At 43.0% G+C, this 15,422-nt stretch overlaps 1 protein-coding gene and 1 long non-coding RNA gene across 3 annotated transcripts in view; one reads left to right on the top strand and one right to left on the bottom strand.

Moving 5' to 3' along the window:
* Positions 1–15,422, bottom strand: part of LOC125768673 (uncharacterized) — a 336,169-nt gene that overhangs the window by 145,588 nt on the left and 175,159 nt on the right. The gene's annotated exons all lie outside the window — the stretch shown is intronic.
* Positions 2,107–15,422, top strand: part of LOC125768654 (ecdysone-induced protein 75B-like) — a 48,221-nt gene continuing 34,905 nt past the window's right edge. The window contains exons 1-2 of one of the 2 annotated variants that reach the window (XM_049436640.1): positions 2,107–2,457; positions 8,088–10,771. In XM_049436640.1, the coding sequence (XP_049292597.1) occupies positions 9,160–10,590 (1,431 nt within the window). In that variant the 5' untranslated portion in view covers positions 2,107–2,457; positions 8,088–9,159 and the 3' untranslated portion in view covers positions 10,591–10,771. Of the gene's footprint in view, positions 2,458–8,087; positions 10,772–15,422 lie in introns of those variants that run through there. The other variant, XM_049436641.1, reaches the window with a different exon arrangement.

Consider the following 15,422-nt stretch of genomic DNA (forward strand, 5'->3'; position numbering starts at 1 on the left):
CCCATTCCAGGATTTGTCTGCCGCAAGGATAATTGTTCACAAGTGGAGAGAGATACAGGCGGTAGTGCTAGGCACGGGGGCAGGTTGATGTCGTCGTCATCGACGTTCGTTGGCCCCCATTCCATCCTTTCGGCTTTTCCTGCCATTTTCCCGAACCCGGTACAGAGGGAACAAAACCGGAAAGAGAGTCCCCGATTATTCGCGATTCCGAATCGCGATACTGGCGAGCATGTGTTGGTGACCGAATGCATCGTGCGGTTGTGTGCAGTATCGTCGCACCGGGAGTGGGAAAACTTGGACCAAAAAAATAAATCACCCTAGACAGGATAGCGCACACACTAAGGCTGGGAAAGCGAACACAAGGAAGCAGTCGTGTCCTGTTATAATACACACAAACATTCAGTATAAGCGAGTGCAGCCAGCATAATCGGGATTTGGGTGCAATCCTCCGAAGGGTCATGGGTGGAAAGTATCGTCTACTACCATAAGCACACATACATGTATGCGTATCCAGTCTCGTCCTGAAGCGCAACGAAACGGAAGATGATGATGAACCCGGTAACAGGTGCTTGGGAAAATGGAACTGGCAGTGGCAGTAGGTGAGTAGGTAAGGGACCCCGGCAGGATACATTTGCCGAAGTCGCCGAACCGGCCGGAAAATGAGTGTGAGTAAAGCATTCGAGTAATGGAGAGAGTTCGGTAGAGAGTGTCGAATTAATGAGAGAGTGAAGTATCATTGGAAAACAGTACGTGTCCAAATATATCCTTGCACAATCTTTTGTTTTTCGTATTTGTATTTGTGGAATTAAAACAGAAGAATTTGTATGAGTAAAGATAAAAAGTCCACAGATCTTCACGTACGTACTCTTCTGGTAATAAACACATTCTGTACTTACATTAAAAAATAATAAACGTCTTTCGAAATGTCAAATTTAAATGCAGTTACGCCGATTATCCGGGTGCGATTTAACCGTATGTCGGATTATCGTCTAATATGCTCAAGTTACAGCAAAAATTAAAGATTTTTTTTACAACAGAAACCAACAAGTAAAATATACCAGTGCATTTGTATAAAACACAATATTATAGACTAACAATTATCTTCAAAAGTAGATATATCTATTACTCGTTTTATTCTCGGTTTCTAGTATTATTTTATATGCGGTTCGAGTCCCGATGAGCACGGTTAATCATTATTATATAGCATTTATGCTACTTATCTCTTGCAAGTTAAACTGTCACATTTACTGCAGTTGTGTTCCGTTTATCCGGGCTCACCCTTGAACCGAATTTCGGAATATTCGTGCTGCTAAAACTGACAGTTTTAAACGTGATTATAGTAGACAAAACGTGACATATAGTAGGCAAAAACTACAGATATCTTTTCCAATAATAAACCGCAAAGCAAAATACAGACTTACAACTACGAAAGTTCAAAACTATATTGAGGCCCCAAGATACATTATAACTACTTTTTTGCTATCAACAAAATCAAATGCATCTTTAATCCGTGCTGCCTGATTATTCGACCATGGTCTGATCCGAATCTCGGGTTAGTATACGGTTTGGTATCCCCAGCATTCCAATCGTAACGCTAAAAACGGTCCCTCACTGTTTGCAGGAGCAAAAGAGAATCCGTGTGTATTGCTGAACGTCGGGGAAAAGCTGGGGAGCCAGCGCATCGACACGGTACCGAAAAGAGCCATAGCCTCCGTGGTAGAACCACGTACGAGAAAGCGGCCAAAACAGTGGGAAAAGGAAACGAACAAAAAATAACATCATCCCAACCGTCGCATGCGCCGCATGTGCAGCAGAGCGCAAGAAGGAGATGCATCTTCCCATCCCCTGAACAAAACAAGAACGCAACGGGAAAACCGGGCCCCCTTCGCACTGGAACGAACGCCACCAAGTTCTAGACCCGACCCGCATACGAGAAACAAAGAGATCGAACCAGAACCAGAGAGACAGAGAGAGAGAGAACCCAGGAACCCAGCCCTTCACAACCCAGCGCGGGGTTGTTTGTGGGTGGCCACAAGAAGGGGGTTGGAAATGCTGGCGATGTGGTACTCGAGAACCGAAACAAACACACACATATACAGGCGCACGGGAGTCGGTGTGCGCCGTTGTTGCCGGTTTGCCATCGTACCGGAGGGTAACATCACGCATTCAAGCCGAATGAAAGCGAAATCAGTTAAGGGAAATCTTTCGAATGGCTTGGACACGGTTGACGTTTGCGGGCTCTGACGGACTTTAGTCGGTGTCACGTCGGATAGAGTTCTGTTCCGGTGGGGTTTTTTTTGTTCTTTAGCCGCGTGTGTGCGTGTTTGTTTATTTTTTGTTTTGGTTTTTGTGACCCAATCAGTGGTGTTTGGCGTGGTTTCTTTCACGACATTCTCGTTTCAATGGTTTAAACCCTAATACGCACCTCGACAAGCTGTTTGCCACCACTAGACAAAGGTAGCTGAGTGTCCGGGATTCGATCTCGATCGGGGGTTTGATTGTTACAAAGTGTTGTGCACGTACACGGTTGCACTGGAATATTTATCTGCGAAAAACTGTCATCTCACTTGACAGCTTGAAATGTCAAACAAATAATGATCGCGAGTTACTCACGCGTTGGTCTACAGTCACTGAACATTCAACAAACAGTGTCAAATCGTATGGAAAATGTTTTCGATAAACATTTTTGCTCAATGAAAAACAAACCAGTTTGTTTCGATTCGGTTTGCTCATTGAACATTTCGAAGATGGAAAACAAAAAGGAAAAGAAGAATAGCAACTGTCAAAATACTCCTACTGCAGAGGTTTAATCGTCATTAATTATTGAATTTTCTTCCAGAAATTGTGTTTTTCGGGGTCTTTTCAAATAATATCAACAGCGGAGGTGCTCTCCAACAACCAAAACGGACGTAAATTGGAGATGCAGTTTCCATTTTTTTCTGCGGCTATGTTGAATCTATACCAACCGCCATTCTGTCGATTTGAAAGCTCGTTAGCTTGCTCGTTGTTCAATGAGCGCGTAGACCAGGATCAGTTTTGCTCATTGAATGTTTGTTGAATGTTTAGTGACTGTAGACCAACGCGTCATAGCGACCGAATCGGGATGCTGCGAATCTGCATCAAAGTTATCGAATCGAATATCGACTGCAGTATACATACAACAAACCCGGGGGGGATGTTCTAGTACAATGTATTTTAGTAAGCTGTAGGAGACTGTTTAGTACCACCTGAATATCACAGCTGTGTCAAAAACAAACAACAACACAAAAAACGGGAATCTTTATATCGTTTCTGTATGGCAGTGGACAAAAAATCGGGATAACACTAGGGCATCCCAGACTCACACCGACTTACTCGACATTATTATTATGTTCTGTCTCTCCGTCATCCATTCTGCCTACTTTCATCGTACTTCGCTGTGTATATGTGTGTGTGTGTGTGCGTGTCAGTGTGTTTTTCCTCCCCAAGATCAGTGGCGCGTTTTGTCGTGTTTGTGGCGTTGGCCTTGAGTTTGCTCCGGCAGGGCCTTGACCCGGTGCCGCCGCGTGTGAACAAGAACAAGGAGCAGCAGAAGATGAAAAAGAACCCCGAACCATTTTTCGTTCCCCGGTCGTGTGAGTGAGTGAGCACCCAAAAAAAACCACGGGTTCGGTGTTCGGTGCGAAAGCGAAACGGAAGAAAACATGTTGGCCGCTAAAGAAGAAAACACAACACGCAAGAAGAATGGCACAAACCAACGGGGAGTTTGAGCAAGAAGTGTTTTCTGTGCCGATGCCCGTATCGTTGGTGCGTTTGTTGGGGAATTGTTTGTTAGCCACTCTTTGTACGGGACGTATTTTACGGTCCACTATTTCGGCAGTAACAACACAATTCTCGAGGTACAGCTTCACCTCAACCTGGCCACCACCGGGCACAAACGGTTCGTGAGTGAATTGCGCGGGAGTGGTGGAGGTGAAATTTATTGAATAAACCCCGATGATAACCATTATCAACGTGAGCCGTACACGTACGTACACGCGGGTGTACATGGTCGCGCATTTTCGGTGTGAATCGGTGTGCGTTGACAGCATTTGATAAGGTACCGCGTGCTGTGACACTCCAGCGAACAGGCAGGCAGGCGGGCACAACAATGTCAAATACATTTTATAATCAACGCCATCAGTGGCAAGTAATAAACCGTATTCAAGGTGAAATGTTGACCATGAAAATCGCTTCCCGTGTCTTTTTATAGAATTCGTTCTCCCGCGCTCGCTCCCGGATTGTGTTGTGCCGTGCTTGTGTTGGTATCGGAAATCATGATCTCGGTATGGGTGGGTGCCCCGGTCACTCGTGAGCTCACCGGTTCTATTTCGGTTCGCCACACGGGAAAAGGTTCGGTTCGAGTACAAACGTGCCCTTTTCGCGTGCGTGCGTGTGTGTGTGTGTGTTGATCAATAGTGTGTCAATTAAGAGGAAAAGTTAGATCAATGTGTGATCGATTCAGGCACCTGATCTGTGATTGGATCACTGTTCTTGAACTTACGGCACATTTAAGTTTATTCCTCGTGGCCACACACGTGAACAAATGTTAACTGTTAACAAAACGCAGAATCTTCTGTTCCGGGACAAGTGATTATGGTGGACAGCAGCACTATCGAGATCTACGCTATGGTGAAGAACATGTTGATGGGAAAAATAAAATTAAAAATTTGGAGTAATTGCAGAACTTCACTAGAACAACGTCAACAAACTGCCTACCGTAATTAAGTCGATTAAGTCGACTTCGAACAACTCCTTGGTGATAGTAGGACCGATCTTCACACGACCTGAACGCTACTAAATCTCATTCGTGGTGTCTGGTTACGTGGTAAAAATATGTCTAATAAGCCATCACGAGACATTTATGGTCTAATACCCAAGCCTAATTGAAGGACATCTTCATATGAAGTTTAGGTGGACATAGTGGAGATTAAAATTCTAGCAAATCCTAACTAGTATTTGGGTTTATGATACTTTCAGTTAGAAATCTTCCGTCTTAAGATGATATCTGTAAAAATTCGAGAAACCCTTTTAATTTATGTCATTACAACCTTAAGAGATCTTGGACTGTCATTTCTGGATTTCCTCTTCTTTGGTTATGATATTTTAACTTGACTCTGGTTATAATATTCTTACTAATATTCTTCAAGTTGAAAAGCTTTTATCTTATGAGGGTATCTGTAAAAAATCGAGGAAATCCTTTGTTTTGTGACATTACAAACTCAAGAGATCTTGTACTGTCATTTCTGGACCAACGATAAGCCCCCAGCATCAAGGAAATATCTGACGATCAATTAAGATCAGTTTATATCACGTTGAAGAAATAGTTCAGATATGCAAATAATCTTGTGTTAAACAGCCATAGTAATTTCAGTAATTTCTACAATTTTTTTTACGAAAATGACATGAAACACCAACAAATTTGATGAGATATTTGTTAATTAATAAAATGATGGGGAAGTCTATACTGAGTTTAAAAGCTTTTTTGAACCAAGATCCGTTTAATTTATTACAATCAATAAATTTAGTTTCAGAATAGTAATGTTAAGTTGTGACATTTTTTCTTTACAATATTACTTTGGTAAAATAATTTGGAAGATTTCTGGAACTCATTTAGGCTCTTACACTCGTTGTCGATATGGAGGTATCTTCCATGACTAATGACTGGAACTATCCTCTACCCAGTTCGTTTCGCATATGTGGGACAGGATTCAGTCGTGATTCTAACCCAGACTGAGCCTATCGTTGAATCTTTCAATTTCAATTTTACTATTTGATCTAATCTGTTTAAGCTACCAGAGTTGTTAAATTAATTTGGTGAGACTTTAGTCTTATCAAATTAATTTGAGAAGATCATCAATTTTGCCTCAATTGATGCATGTCTTTTACATATCTATAATAGTATGAAGATAGTATGAACTTCTAAAAATATATTAATTCTAAATTTATTAGTAATTATAACGCTTAGTAAACGAATGTAATGAGTGTGTTTTTACCAGTTAGCTGATGCTTAAGTGCAATTAAATTACACATTTACAGTTACCGTGTGCGACTGTGCACACCGGGGGAGCTTTTCGCTTCCCAGCCCGGCATATGGATTTGACAGCCGCTTTGGCGCGTGACGCGTACAGCTCCAAGGCCAAACGGACGCCATCCATGCACCAGCTACTAAACAGGCAAAAAATAAACGTATCCACCCGAGTTCGAGTGTTTGTTTCCCGCTTGTGGAGGGTGTTTGTTTGGCGTGTTTATGGTTTATTTGCTTTTTGGTAGTCTTCCCTATTGCTTCGGGAGTCTCCAGCATCGGGAAGAAATGCGCTTTTAACAGCGCAAGTTCTCACCGGGTGCAACGACAAGCGAGAATGATGAAATCATGTTGCGAATTAACACATAATTCTGCTTCCCAAAAAGTCACAATTTAATTAAATGTAAACAGATCCAATTGTGACTATATAGTGCGGTATGGGGTTGCTCACACAGCTGCCATTGTGGTCGCAAACACACAGACAAAACGCACACACGCGCGAGCAGTAGGCCATTGGGTAACCCGTGAGTGGCGTAATGTTCCGGGTTGAACACACCGTCGCAATAGGGTGACGTGACACCAATACATGAAGCTGCACGATCAAATGAAACACAACAAACACTCCCCTTCGGTGGCGGTACGGTCACTCAAACAAACGGGAGGGCATTTTAGCACTGGTTGCCGAACACCATACGTCGGTTTGTCCCGCGTACAATCGCGTTCAACTTGGCCTTGTAGCCTGCGTCACACGCCAAATGCCCGCCGTCGCTGCCAGAGATCGATGGAATACCATTCGCTCTGGTGTAACGGGTGTAACAGGAAATTTGCATGAATCCACTCCCGAAGAGTTGCCGGATGGGTGTGAAGAACTCAAAACCTGCTTTTTCGGACTGCTTGACAGACACACACACACACATAGAGAGAGGGGGGGATTTTTCCTTTTTTTTGCAAGGCAATAGGCCAAATAAATCGCCACCCGATCTGACATATTAGCATAGCAAACTGGCTGAATGTTTACTTTTTTTTCCCTCTTCTCTTCATTCTCTCACACACTCGATGCGAATGAGTGAACCACCCTTATTATTGCACAACGCGATGTACGAACACAGAAATGGGAGAGCGAAAGAGAGAGAGCGATGCCCGCGCCGGGTATCACCATTCATCATCCCACCGGTATTCCGCGTTCGCTTTTGTCTTCCCTTCTCCGACCAAACAAGCAAGCAAGCGCGTTTCAATTTCACGGCCATGGTCTTTTTCTCGTTCTACCCTGCCCCATGGGAACCCGTTCGGCTAGTGTTGTCTCGCTCGTGCTACCGGCAGTGAAGCGGAAGAAAATGCGGAAGAATCACCGTGTGAGTGCCGTTTGCGTAACTCATCATCGTTGTCGTCGGTGTTGAGTGCCACCGTACAGTTGAATTGCCGAAAATGTTGACCTTGAACTCGGCCGCGTTTGACAAGCGAACTCGGCCGCGAGATTGTCGGTCGACGGTCCGCACCCTCATCCCATTCTCTTCTTTCTTCCCTTAATCAACCCCCTGCCGAGTGTGTTTGTGTGTGTGTGTGCGTGAGCGTTTGAGTCGATTTGTTGTGTTGACGCAAGAAAAACGTTCCACAGTGGACGCAATGCCATGGTGTGGTGAATGTTGCTGAGCAATAGCTCTTGTTTAGTTTATTCAACACCCGGTCCTGGTACGAATATTATTAAATTGCAGTAAGTAGCGGGAAGAGTAGAAGAAAAAAAAATATTAGCACGTGGTACTTGTTTTCGAATAATATTTTAGCATGAGCACCTTTTCCCTGGAAGGATTAGAAATTAAGTTAACGCAAAAAGGCAGTGAACGTGCTGTCAAATGGAACGACGGTACACGAAAAGGCACTCACCACATCCCAGCGTCCATCGTTCGAGATCTATCGCCGTGAAAATCGGTACCAGTGCGGGGCGGGGAAGGGGGGGAAAGTGGTTGAAAAAAAAGTGAAAGTGAAACAAAGTAGCTTAATTTTTTATTCTCTTTTCCCGTCTATTTTCTTCACACCCTTTTCGCAGAAATGTTCTACAAACGTCAATACTGTTCTCTGGCAGGCCGGAGCAACAATGCGCACAGTAGCAACACAAACAACTACACCAACAACACCTGACATAGTGACAAGCACACCGCCGCCTACTAATGTGTGTACGTGAGTGTGTGTAGACTGGTTGCTACTGTCAACGGCAACAGTTTTGTGTGTGTGCGTATTTGTGCGTGAACAAGTAGACCTTGAGTTGTTTTTTTTCCCTGTGTCCAATCCCTGCTTCCGTGTCATCTGTCACTAGCAGCATCTTACACCAACAGTCCAGGATCGACCACACGGAGAAGTTGCTAGGATATGTGACTGTGCAGGTGTGTGTGGGTGTGCGCCAGACGGTTTTTGTGTTGATTGGAAAGTTAATGCAAAACTTATTGCAACTAAAAACAAAACCGCTCCCACAGAGGGTGAAGGAATATTTCTTCAAATCTACACAAAAAAAACAGTTGTTTTTCTCCTCCCGACGAGTGTGTTGTGAAACGGAGTGCTCAGGAGCGATGTGCCTGTGCGTGTGTATGTGCGTCATTGAATGTTCGTTAATGTGTTGCTACTTGGGTTACTACAACCGTGTATGATAGTGTATTCGGGTGCAGAGCTGGTGTAAGTGTGTGCAAACGGGTGTACGTACGTCCCAGCTAGTGTTCCCACTAGCTTTGTTGTAAGTGTTCGTGCGATCGGTGTCAAGCAATAGAGTGTTATTAGTGAGCAAGCAAGTAAATTTCATTAACAAAGAAAAAAGAAAAACAAGTGCGATTAGAAAAAAAAATAAAAAGAAGAAAAAATCTGCAAATTATACCAAATGGTAAAAGAAGGAAAGAATTTGTTTTTGTTTATTTTGTGGTTGCTAATTTAAACCGAAAAAAAAACACACAAAAAAAGGCAACAAGTGAAACGATTTGTAACGAAGCGTTACACAAGTAAAACGGACACGTGAATAAAATTTGGACCATGTGTCCATTTCCGGTGTAGTGATTTTTTTTACACATTGTGCTCCACTTAAAACTAAGAGAAAACTTAGGCAAAGTTTGGTGGAAAATTTATCCTTACAAACGATGCAGTGCATTCGTAGTGTTGGTAACGGTGGCAGTGGTGGTGGTGGTGGTGGTACTGCTGGAGGTGGAGTGGAACGGAAGATCCTGATAAAGACGGAAGATTCACGTGTTGTGGCGAATGGTAATGGCGTCAACGGTGCACACGATGCCGAACGAAGGTCACAGGAAGTCATGGACGAGTGTCACCCCGGTCCGGTTGGGAGCGATTCGGACGATAAGAAGCTGCCAACCATGCCGGAGGTGCGAACGTTCGTAATAAGCGAAAACCAGTGCATCGTGTACGGTGCACGGTCCGGTGGAGGTAGCGAAGGTTCAAGGCCACCGGCCACGTCCACACCGCCAGCCTTACCTTCGTCGACGCTCCAGCAACTGCCCGTCTCCCATCTGCCACCGAAGAAAACGCTCAAGCTGGCCCTTGGTCTACGGGGACCCACAATATCTTCTCCGACGACGACATCGGCAGCGCGACAACCGTCGCCCCCACCCCTAACCCTGCGCCGGACATCTGAGGAATCGGGCCGGATGATGGCGCGGATACAGATCGTATCCAAGGCGCACGCACACCCGTGCGATGATGGCCAACCCGTCCAGAACGGTGTGCTGGTGGGTGGTGGCGGACAGGGTGTGCACGTGATAAGAGACGGGCGGTTCTATCAACCTGCCACAACACCACCACAGCAGCAGCACCACGAAGATGGTCGCTGTGACGTCAAGAAGGAGGAAGACCGGCCAGGTCCGGACCATGCGATGCTGCTGGACGAAGGAACAGCGCGTGGTTCGTACCGTGCGCCACAGCAGCAACACAGCAGCATCATCGTTACGAATGGTGGCCGCAACTCGCCCACACCCACCACCCACCATGGACGCCTTTCACCTGCCGGAAGTGGAGGGGTAGCGGTAGTGCAGCATCCACACACTTCCAGCAGCATCGCGACAACGACCACGATACTCGTGTCGAACGAGCGTGCACCGAGCTATAAGCCGGCAACGCAGGCTACCTCTACTACAACGACGGTTTCAAGCAGCAAGCAGCAACACAGCAGTAACAATCATCATCAGCACGGGCACGTAACCTCAATGCAGCCTCCGCCTCCACCGCCACCGCTGAAGCTGTCCAAGGGTGGCGGGGGACATGAGGAACCGTCCAGTTCCATGCCAGATTTGGGTAAGTACCTTCCAAAAAGAGAGCTATACATTTTGCAGTATGTCCTTTGGCCAACCAAAAAGGTCTTCCATTTTGAAATACTAAAACTCTCCCACAAAGACAAAGTACTAGGCGTCTCCATTCATTCACATCACAAGGTGCATCACTTATGGTACATGCGATGCAGAAATAAAATGTGCCAAAAGACTCTGTTAATGAACAAGTTAAATACGATGATCAGATCGTGTGGTGCGCGCACATTTTACGACTCGCAGCCAACAGGATGACGATCCACAACACCGTGACAAGGTGACGATGATGTCGTCTCACCTAATACGATTGCGGAAGTATTTAATAATGGTCCGCGTTAACGAATGTGATCTGCCAAATGATGAAGTTTTTTTTCTCTTTCTTTTACATCATCTCAAAGGGGACTTTTTTGTTGCTGTTCCGTTGTTGCAAATATTTTTTGAATATTATAAAAAATGGTGGATATTATAAATGACGTCAGTGAGAGTATTTTTGGCACTACTAAAATGGGAGAATTTTGTATCTACTTGCACAATTATTTAGTGACAGATGTTATTTTACGTTTGGATAGAATATTTATTACGATATTTGATTTAATATTTTCAATGTTCAGTTATACGTTTTGATTGAATGGAATAATTATTATTTTGGGACGAATCGGTGGCGTTCGTGGTAGCGGCGCTGATCTTTACCAGACAGGAACGGGTTTCGAATCCCAATCGAACCGTCCCAGAGCAAGAACTGACTATCCTGTTACGAGCAAATAAAGTCAAGGAAAGCCAGATTTGATAGACCAAGACCTTTCTTGAGGTTGTAGTTCTTCAAAGTAGAAGAAGAGATTATTTTGCATTGTTGCAGATTACAGGTCTTTTCATAACAATAGAAAAATGTTTAAAAATTATATTATTAAAAGAAAAGAATATAAGAACTTTTAACAATTTTTAACATAATTTTCGATAATTTGTTTTTTTTGTGAATGGAGTTTCATAAGGAATCAAAATTATTGATTGCACTGTTTAATTCTATAATTTAAATTTTCCTATTTTCCTAATTTTCCTTTTTTTAGTATTAGAGTTTAGAGCTTATTGTTCAAATTTTAGTAATCACTGTAAGTCTTATCACCGCTCACTATCACTGTAATTCTTATCACCAATCCCACAGTTTAGAACAAGAAGGAACAGTTAAGAAATAATAAAGACGCAGCAAAATAATGAATATAAAATAAAAAATGAAAAATACTTGGTCTTCTACCATATTTAATCATGATTAATGTATCAAAGTTTATCATCAAATATTAAAATACATGCCTGCTATATTTTCAAATTTTGGCATAATTTGTAGAGATGTATAACTCTCGCAATATTCTCATTATATCAGAAAACTCAGTTCAATCTTATAATTTTGAACAGAACTGTATTTGTGTTTTCAAAATCAAAATGGTAAATATTTTCGTGTCGTGTTTTCGTGGTATTTAAATTAACGTTTAAAGTTTATTGTGTACATTGTTTTTCATGTACATTGATTAGAGAAAAAAATCAATATATTATATTATGAATATAATTATCTTTTCGTTCACTTCACAAATTAAACTTACGTAATCAACAATTTTTTTTTGGTGGACAATTTATAAAATTGAAACTTCTTAAAATATTGTTTACCGTACATTGCGTGATTGAAAAGCTGCGGCTTTGACCCTTGGAAGCACCATTGCCGGGATCGGTTAAATTAACTTTTCAAACCAAGGACAACGCAAGGTGTGCAGTATCCAACTTGAACCTGATCAAGCACGGGCCTAGCATTCGGTGCTAGAATATGTATAATTATCCTTCCACCCAGGGTCATCCCACATAAGCTCTCTCTCTCTTTCTCTCTCTCTTTTTCTCTCTTTCTCTGCCACTATGCCATCATGGCTATTGATCCTTGGCGTGTTGTGGTGCTTTTTCCTTGTTCCGTAACCCCATCGGTGGAGTGCCAGAAGTTCCGAGATCCGTTCATCCCTTTCTTTCGAATCATGCGCCTTCACTTCCAGGGGTTCACCCGAATGGGGTGGCGGACGGGTGGTCCGGTGTTTCTTTCTAACACGGGACCTTTTCTGTTTGTGCTTTTGTCTCGTTTTTTTGTTGTACCAGGTACGAGGATTATTCTTAGTCCCCACTTGGAGCAGGCAAACCGGTGGCCTTCACTTTGACTTTGTGTGGCCTTAACGCCATCAATGCCTTTCGTTGGCATGGGTAATGGTGGTGACCTTGGGAGTTTTGAAGAGACGAGCGCGGCAGAGGCAAAAAAGCTGGCACCAACCAGCTCAGTTGGAAAATAGGGCCTTTCGTGCGTGCCTTCGTGATGACCGAGCATGGTCATTCCCGCACACCAAACGCAAAGGGAGGTTTGCGCATAAATCGTGCGTTTTTCGGGATGGTGTTGTTGATAAAGAGTAAAAAGATACCAAGAGCAACCTTCTCTCCCCCTTTTTCCCCGGCAAGTGCATTCATATATCAACGTTTCAGTTTTGTTGCGGTGGACCTTCTCTTCTCAAAAGGCGTAAAGGCTTAGGCCCCGAAAACAATGACACCGTTAACCAGATGTTTTTGTGTGTGGCGTGCGTTCCACGGAGTTTAAATAAACAATCCGAACGCGGTAAGCTTTTGGGGCAGCAATATTTTGGCAACTTTCAGTCACTTCTCGTTGGCCCGGGTACGAGGCCATTATGTTTGGCCCTGTTGTTGAAAACCGAGCGATACTTGGGACGCGGGACGATTGTTTTGACATTTCGCCCACCGACGCTGGTAAGAAGGATGGCCTTTTTTATGCTTTCGCTCATTTTTCTAGCACACCTGCACGCTCCGTACACGCTTTGTTGTGTGTTGAGCTTGACCTTTGCCGTGAGGGTTGAAGGAATCATGGATGGTGCCTTATTTGTGGCTGTTTTCCCTGTTGTAGATTAATAATTCCCGTTAGCGAGAAAAGCTAACTTGCTGCACGTTGTAACGCTGCGTGTTTGTTTCATTCTGTAGCTATCCTTGTTCCATTCTTTTTCTTTCTGTGAATGAAAGTTTTTTTTATTGGTCGTGTTGTGTATTGTTGTGCTAACGCGGCACGCTTGTATTTTGTTAATAAAAACTTAATAAAGGCACAAATATTTCGTCTACGTAAATAATCCCCAATCCATCTTTCCAGCCACGAACCATTGTGGAAATTGGGAGAAAGTGGAGTTTTTGATTTCACCTACCGAGCGCCCTCTGTTGGACGGGCACGGAGAGATTGTGGATAAAACTTTTTCCGCCATCCGCTACCAGATGGCAGCACTGTTGCTGGATGTAGGGAAATGGGAGAGCAGGCTAGATGAAAGCGAATGAGAAATGGAAAATCTCGTTCAAGAAGATATGTGAATGGTGGAATGAAGCAAAACAAGCAAAATAAACCATTTTCTTTATTTTTCTTGTTTTGGACGTGAAAAAGCTTTTACAAAAAAGCTCTCTCGTGTGGTTCATACAACTTAGTTGGGGGTGGTATTAGAGGGGTGATTAAATTATTTAGTATAGACTATGTATTTTTACTATATTTAATTTTTTATTAATGTTTGTTTATGCGAAATATTTGTGACCAAGAGCAAATGTATTTGAAGCCGTTTTTATACTGTTTTATTTAATTGTATTTATCATTTTGCTATGTATAACAATCTTTTGTGTTTAATGTTGTTGTTTTGTTCAATAACACTTTCTATTTCATTCACTTTTATAGCCTTTTACTGTGGATTGCAATTTTAAAAAAATTAAACTCAATCTTCAAAAACTATTATTCTATAACTTGATTTTAAATTGATTTTCAAAATATCAAGCTAACAAATTTAACTGTGTAAAAAACGCAAAAACAAAAAGACTAAAGACTAGAAAATGAAAAAACTAAATAAAAGAGGAAGATGGATAAAATAAAACATAAAACATTTAGAAGTGTACAGAGAAAAACGAGAGAAAAAGAAAATTTGGAAGAGAAAAGTAAAAGAAAGAAAGAGAAGGAAAAACGATGGAAAGAGTGTAAAAGAAAAGGAATGTAATATTTTCGATACTCTCAAACAAATTCGAACGAGAAGCGTAAAGAGTAGGGTGGGAAGAAGAAATTAAACGTGGGCTGAATGATTGCGTGTGTGTGTGTGTGTACCAATGGGGAATTGGACCCCCTTCCGTATCTCCACCGCAAACAGTGAAGAAAGGCGGGAAGCGAAGTTCGATGAACCGCAAGAGAAATTGAACGGCCACCAAGTTCCACCCAACTTTTGGACACTTTGGGTCGGTCAGTTTGGTGGCATTTTTGTTTCCTACCTTTTGGCTTACTGTTTCGTCGATTTGATTGAGGAAACCCGTTGCAATATGGTGGCGCAAAGGTGGCTGATTGACTGTGATCGCCGTGTGTATACGCCAATGTCTACTGAGTCAGGGTGGGTGAGGAAGCCAGTGGGTCATGGGTAGCAAATGTGTCTCTTCGCGCAAGGGGTTCACACCCGTGAAGGCGTGTGAAAGTGTGTAGTGTGAGTTGATAATTTTATGTGTGTGTGTATTTTTTTTCTCCTCCCCATCCCAAAAAATCGCGATTTTGTTGCACACGTTGCGTTGGTTTCCATCGTGTAATTGTTGTAACCGGGTGGAGGGCACCGTGGTACATGCAGCCATTATTATGCTTTCGATCGGTTTCAATCGATCGTCGACTCGTTCGAATTGGAGGGGAACACAAAAGATGCTTGATGCTTTCACCTCCACTCGATCAGCCGATCAGTAAGAGATGGAGATGAAGGCGAAACGACGAACCCACGAAAGAGAAAGGGGAAAAATGCAGAAGAGAAGAGTGCTAGGAAATTCTTTCGGTGTGTGACTTTTATCACTGCTTGTTTAAACTGCATTCAAACAGCCATTCACAAACACGTTGAAGAGTGTTAGTAGTACACATGGCACAGAAGAAGGTAAAAGCGTCTACTGCAACAGAGACCTACCAGCAGTGAAACCCTTTTAGCAACTTAAAACAACAGCCCGGATGGTTGACCTCTGGCAAGAGTTTACTCCATCTTGGATCAAAGAAAAAAAACACACAAACCCTGCAC

This window comes from Anopheles funestus, chromosome 3RL, assembly GCF_943734845.2.
Source record: "Anopheles funestus chromosome 3RL, idAnoFuneDA-416_04, whole genome shotgun sequence".
In the NCBI taxonomy this organism is placed as follows: Eukaryota; Metazoa; Arthropoda; class Insecta; order Diptera; family Culicidae; genus Anopheles; species Anopheles funestus.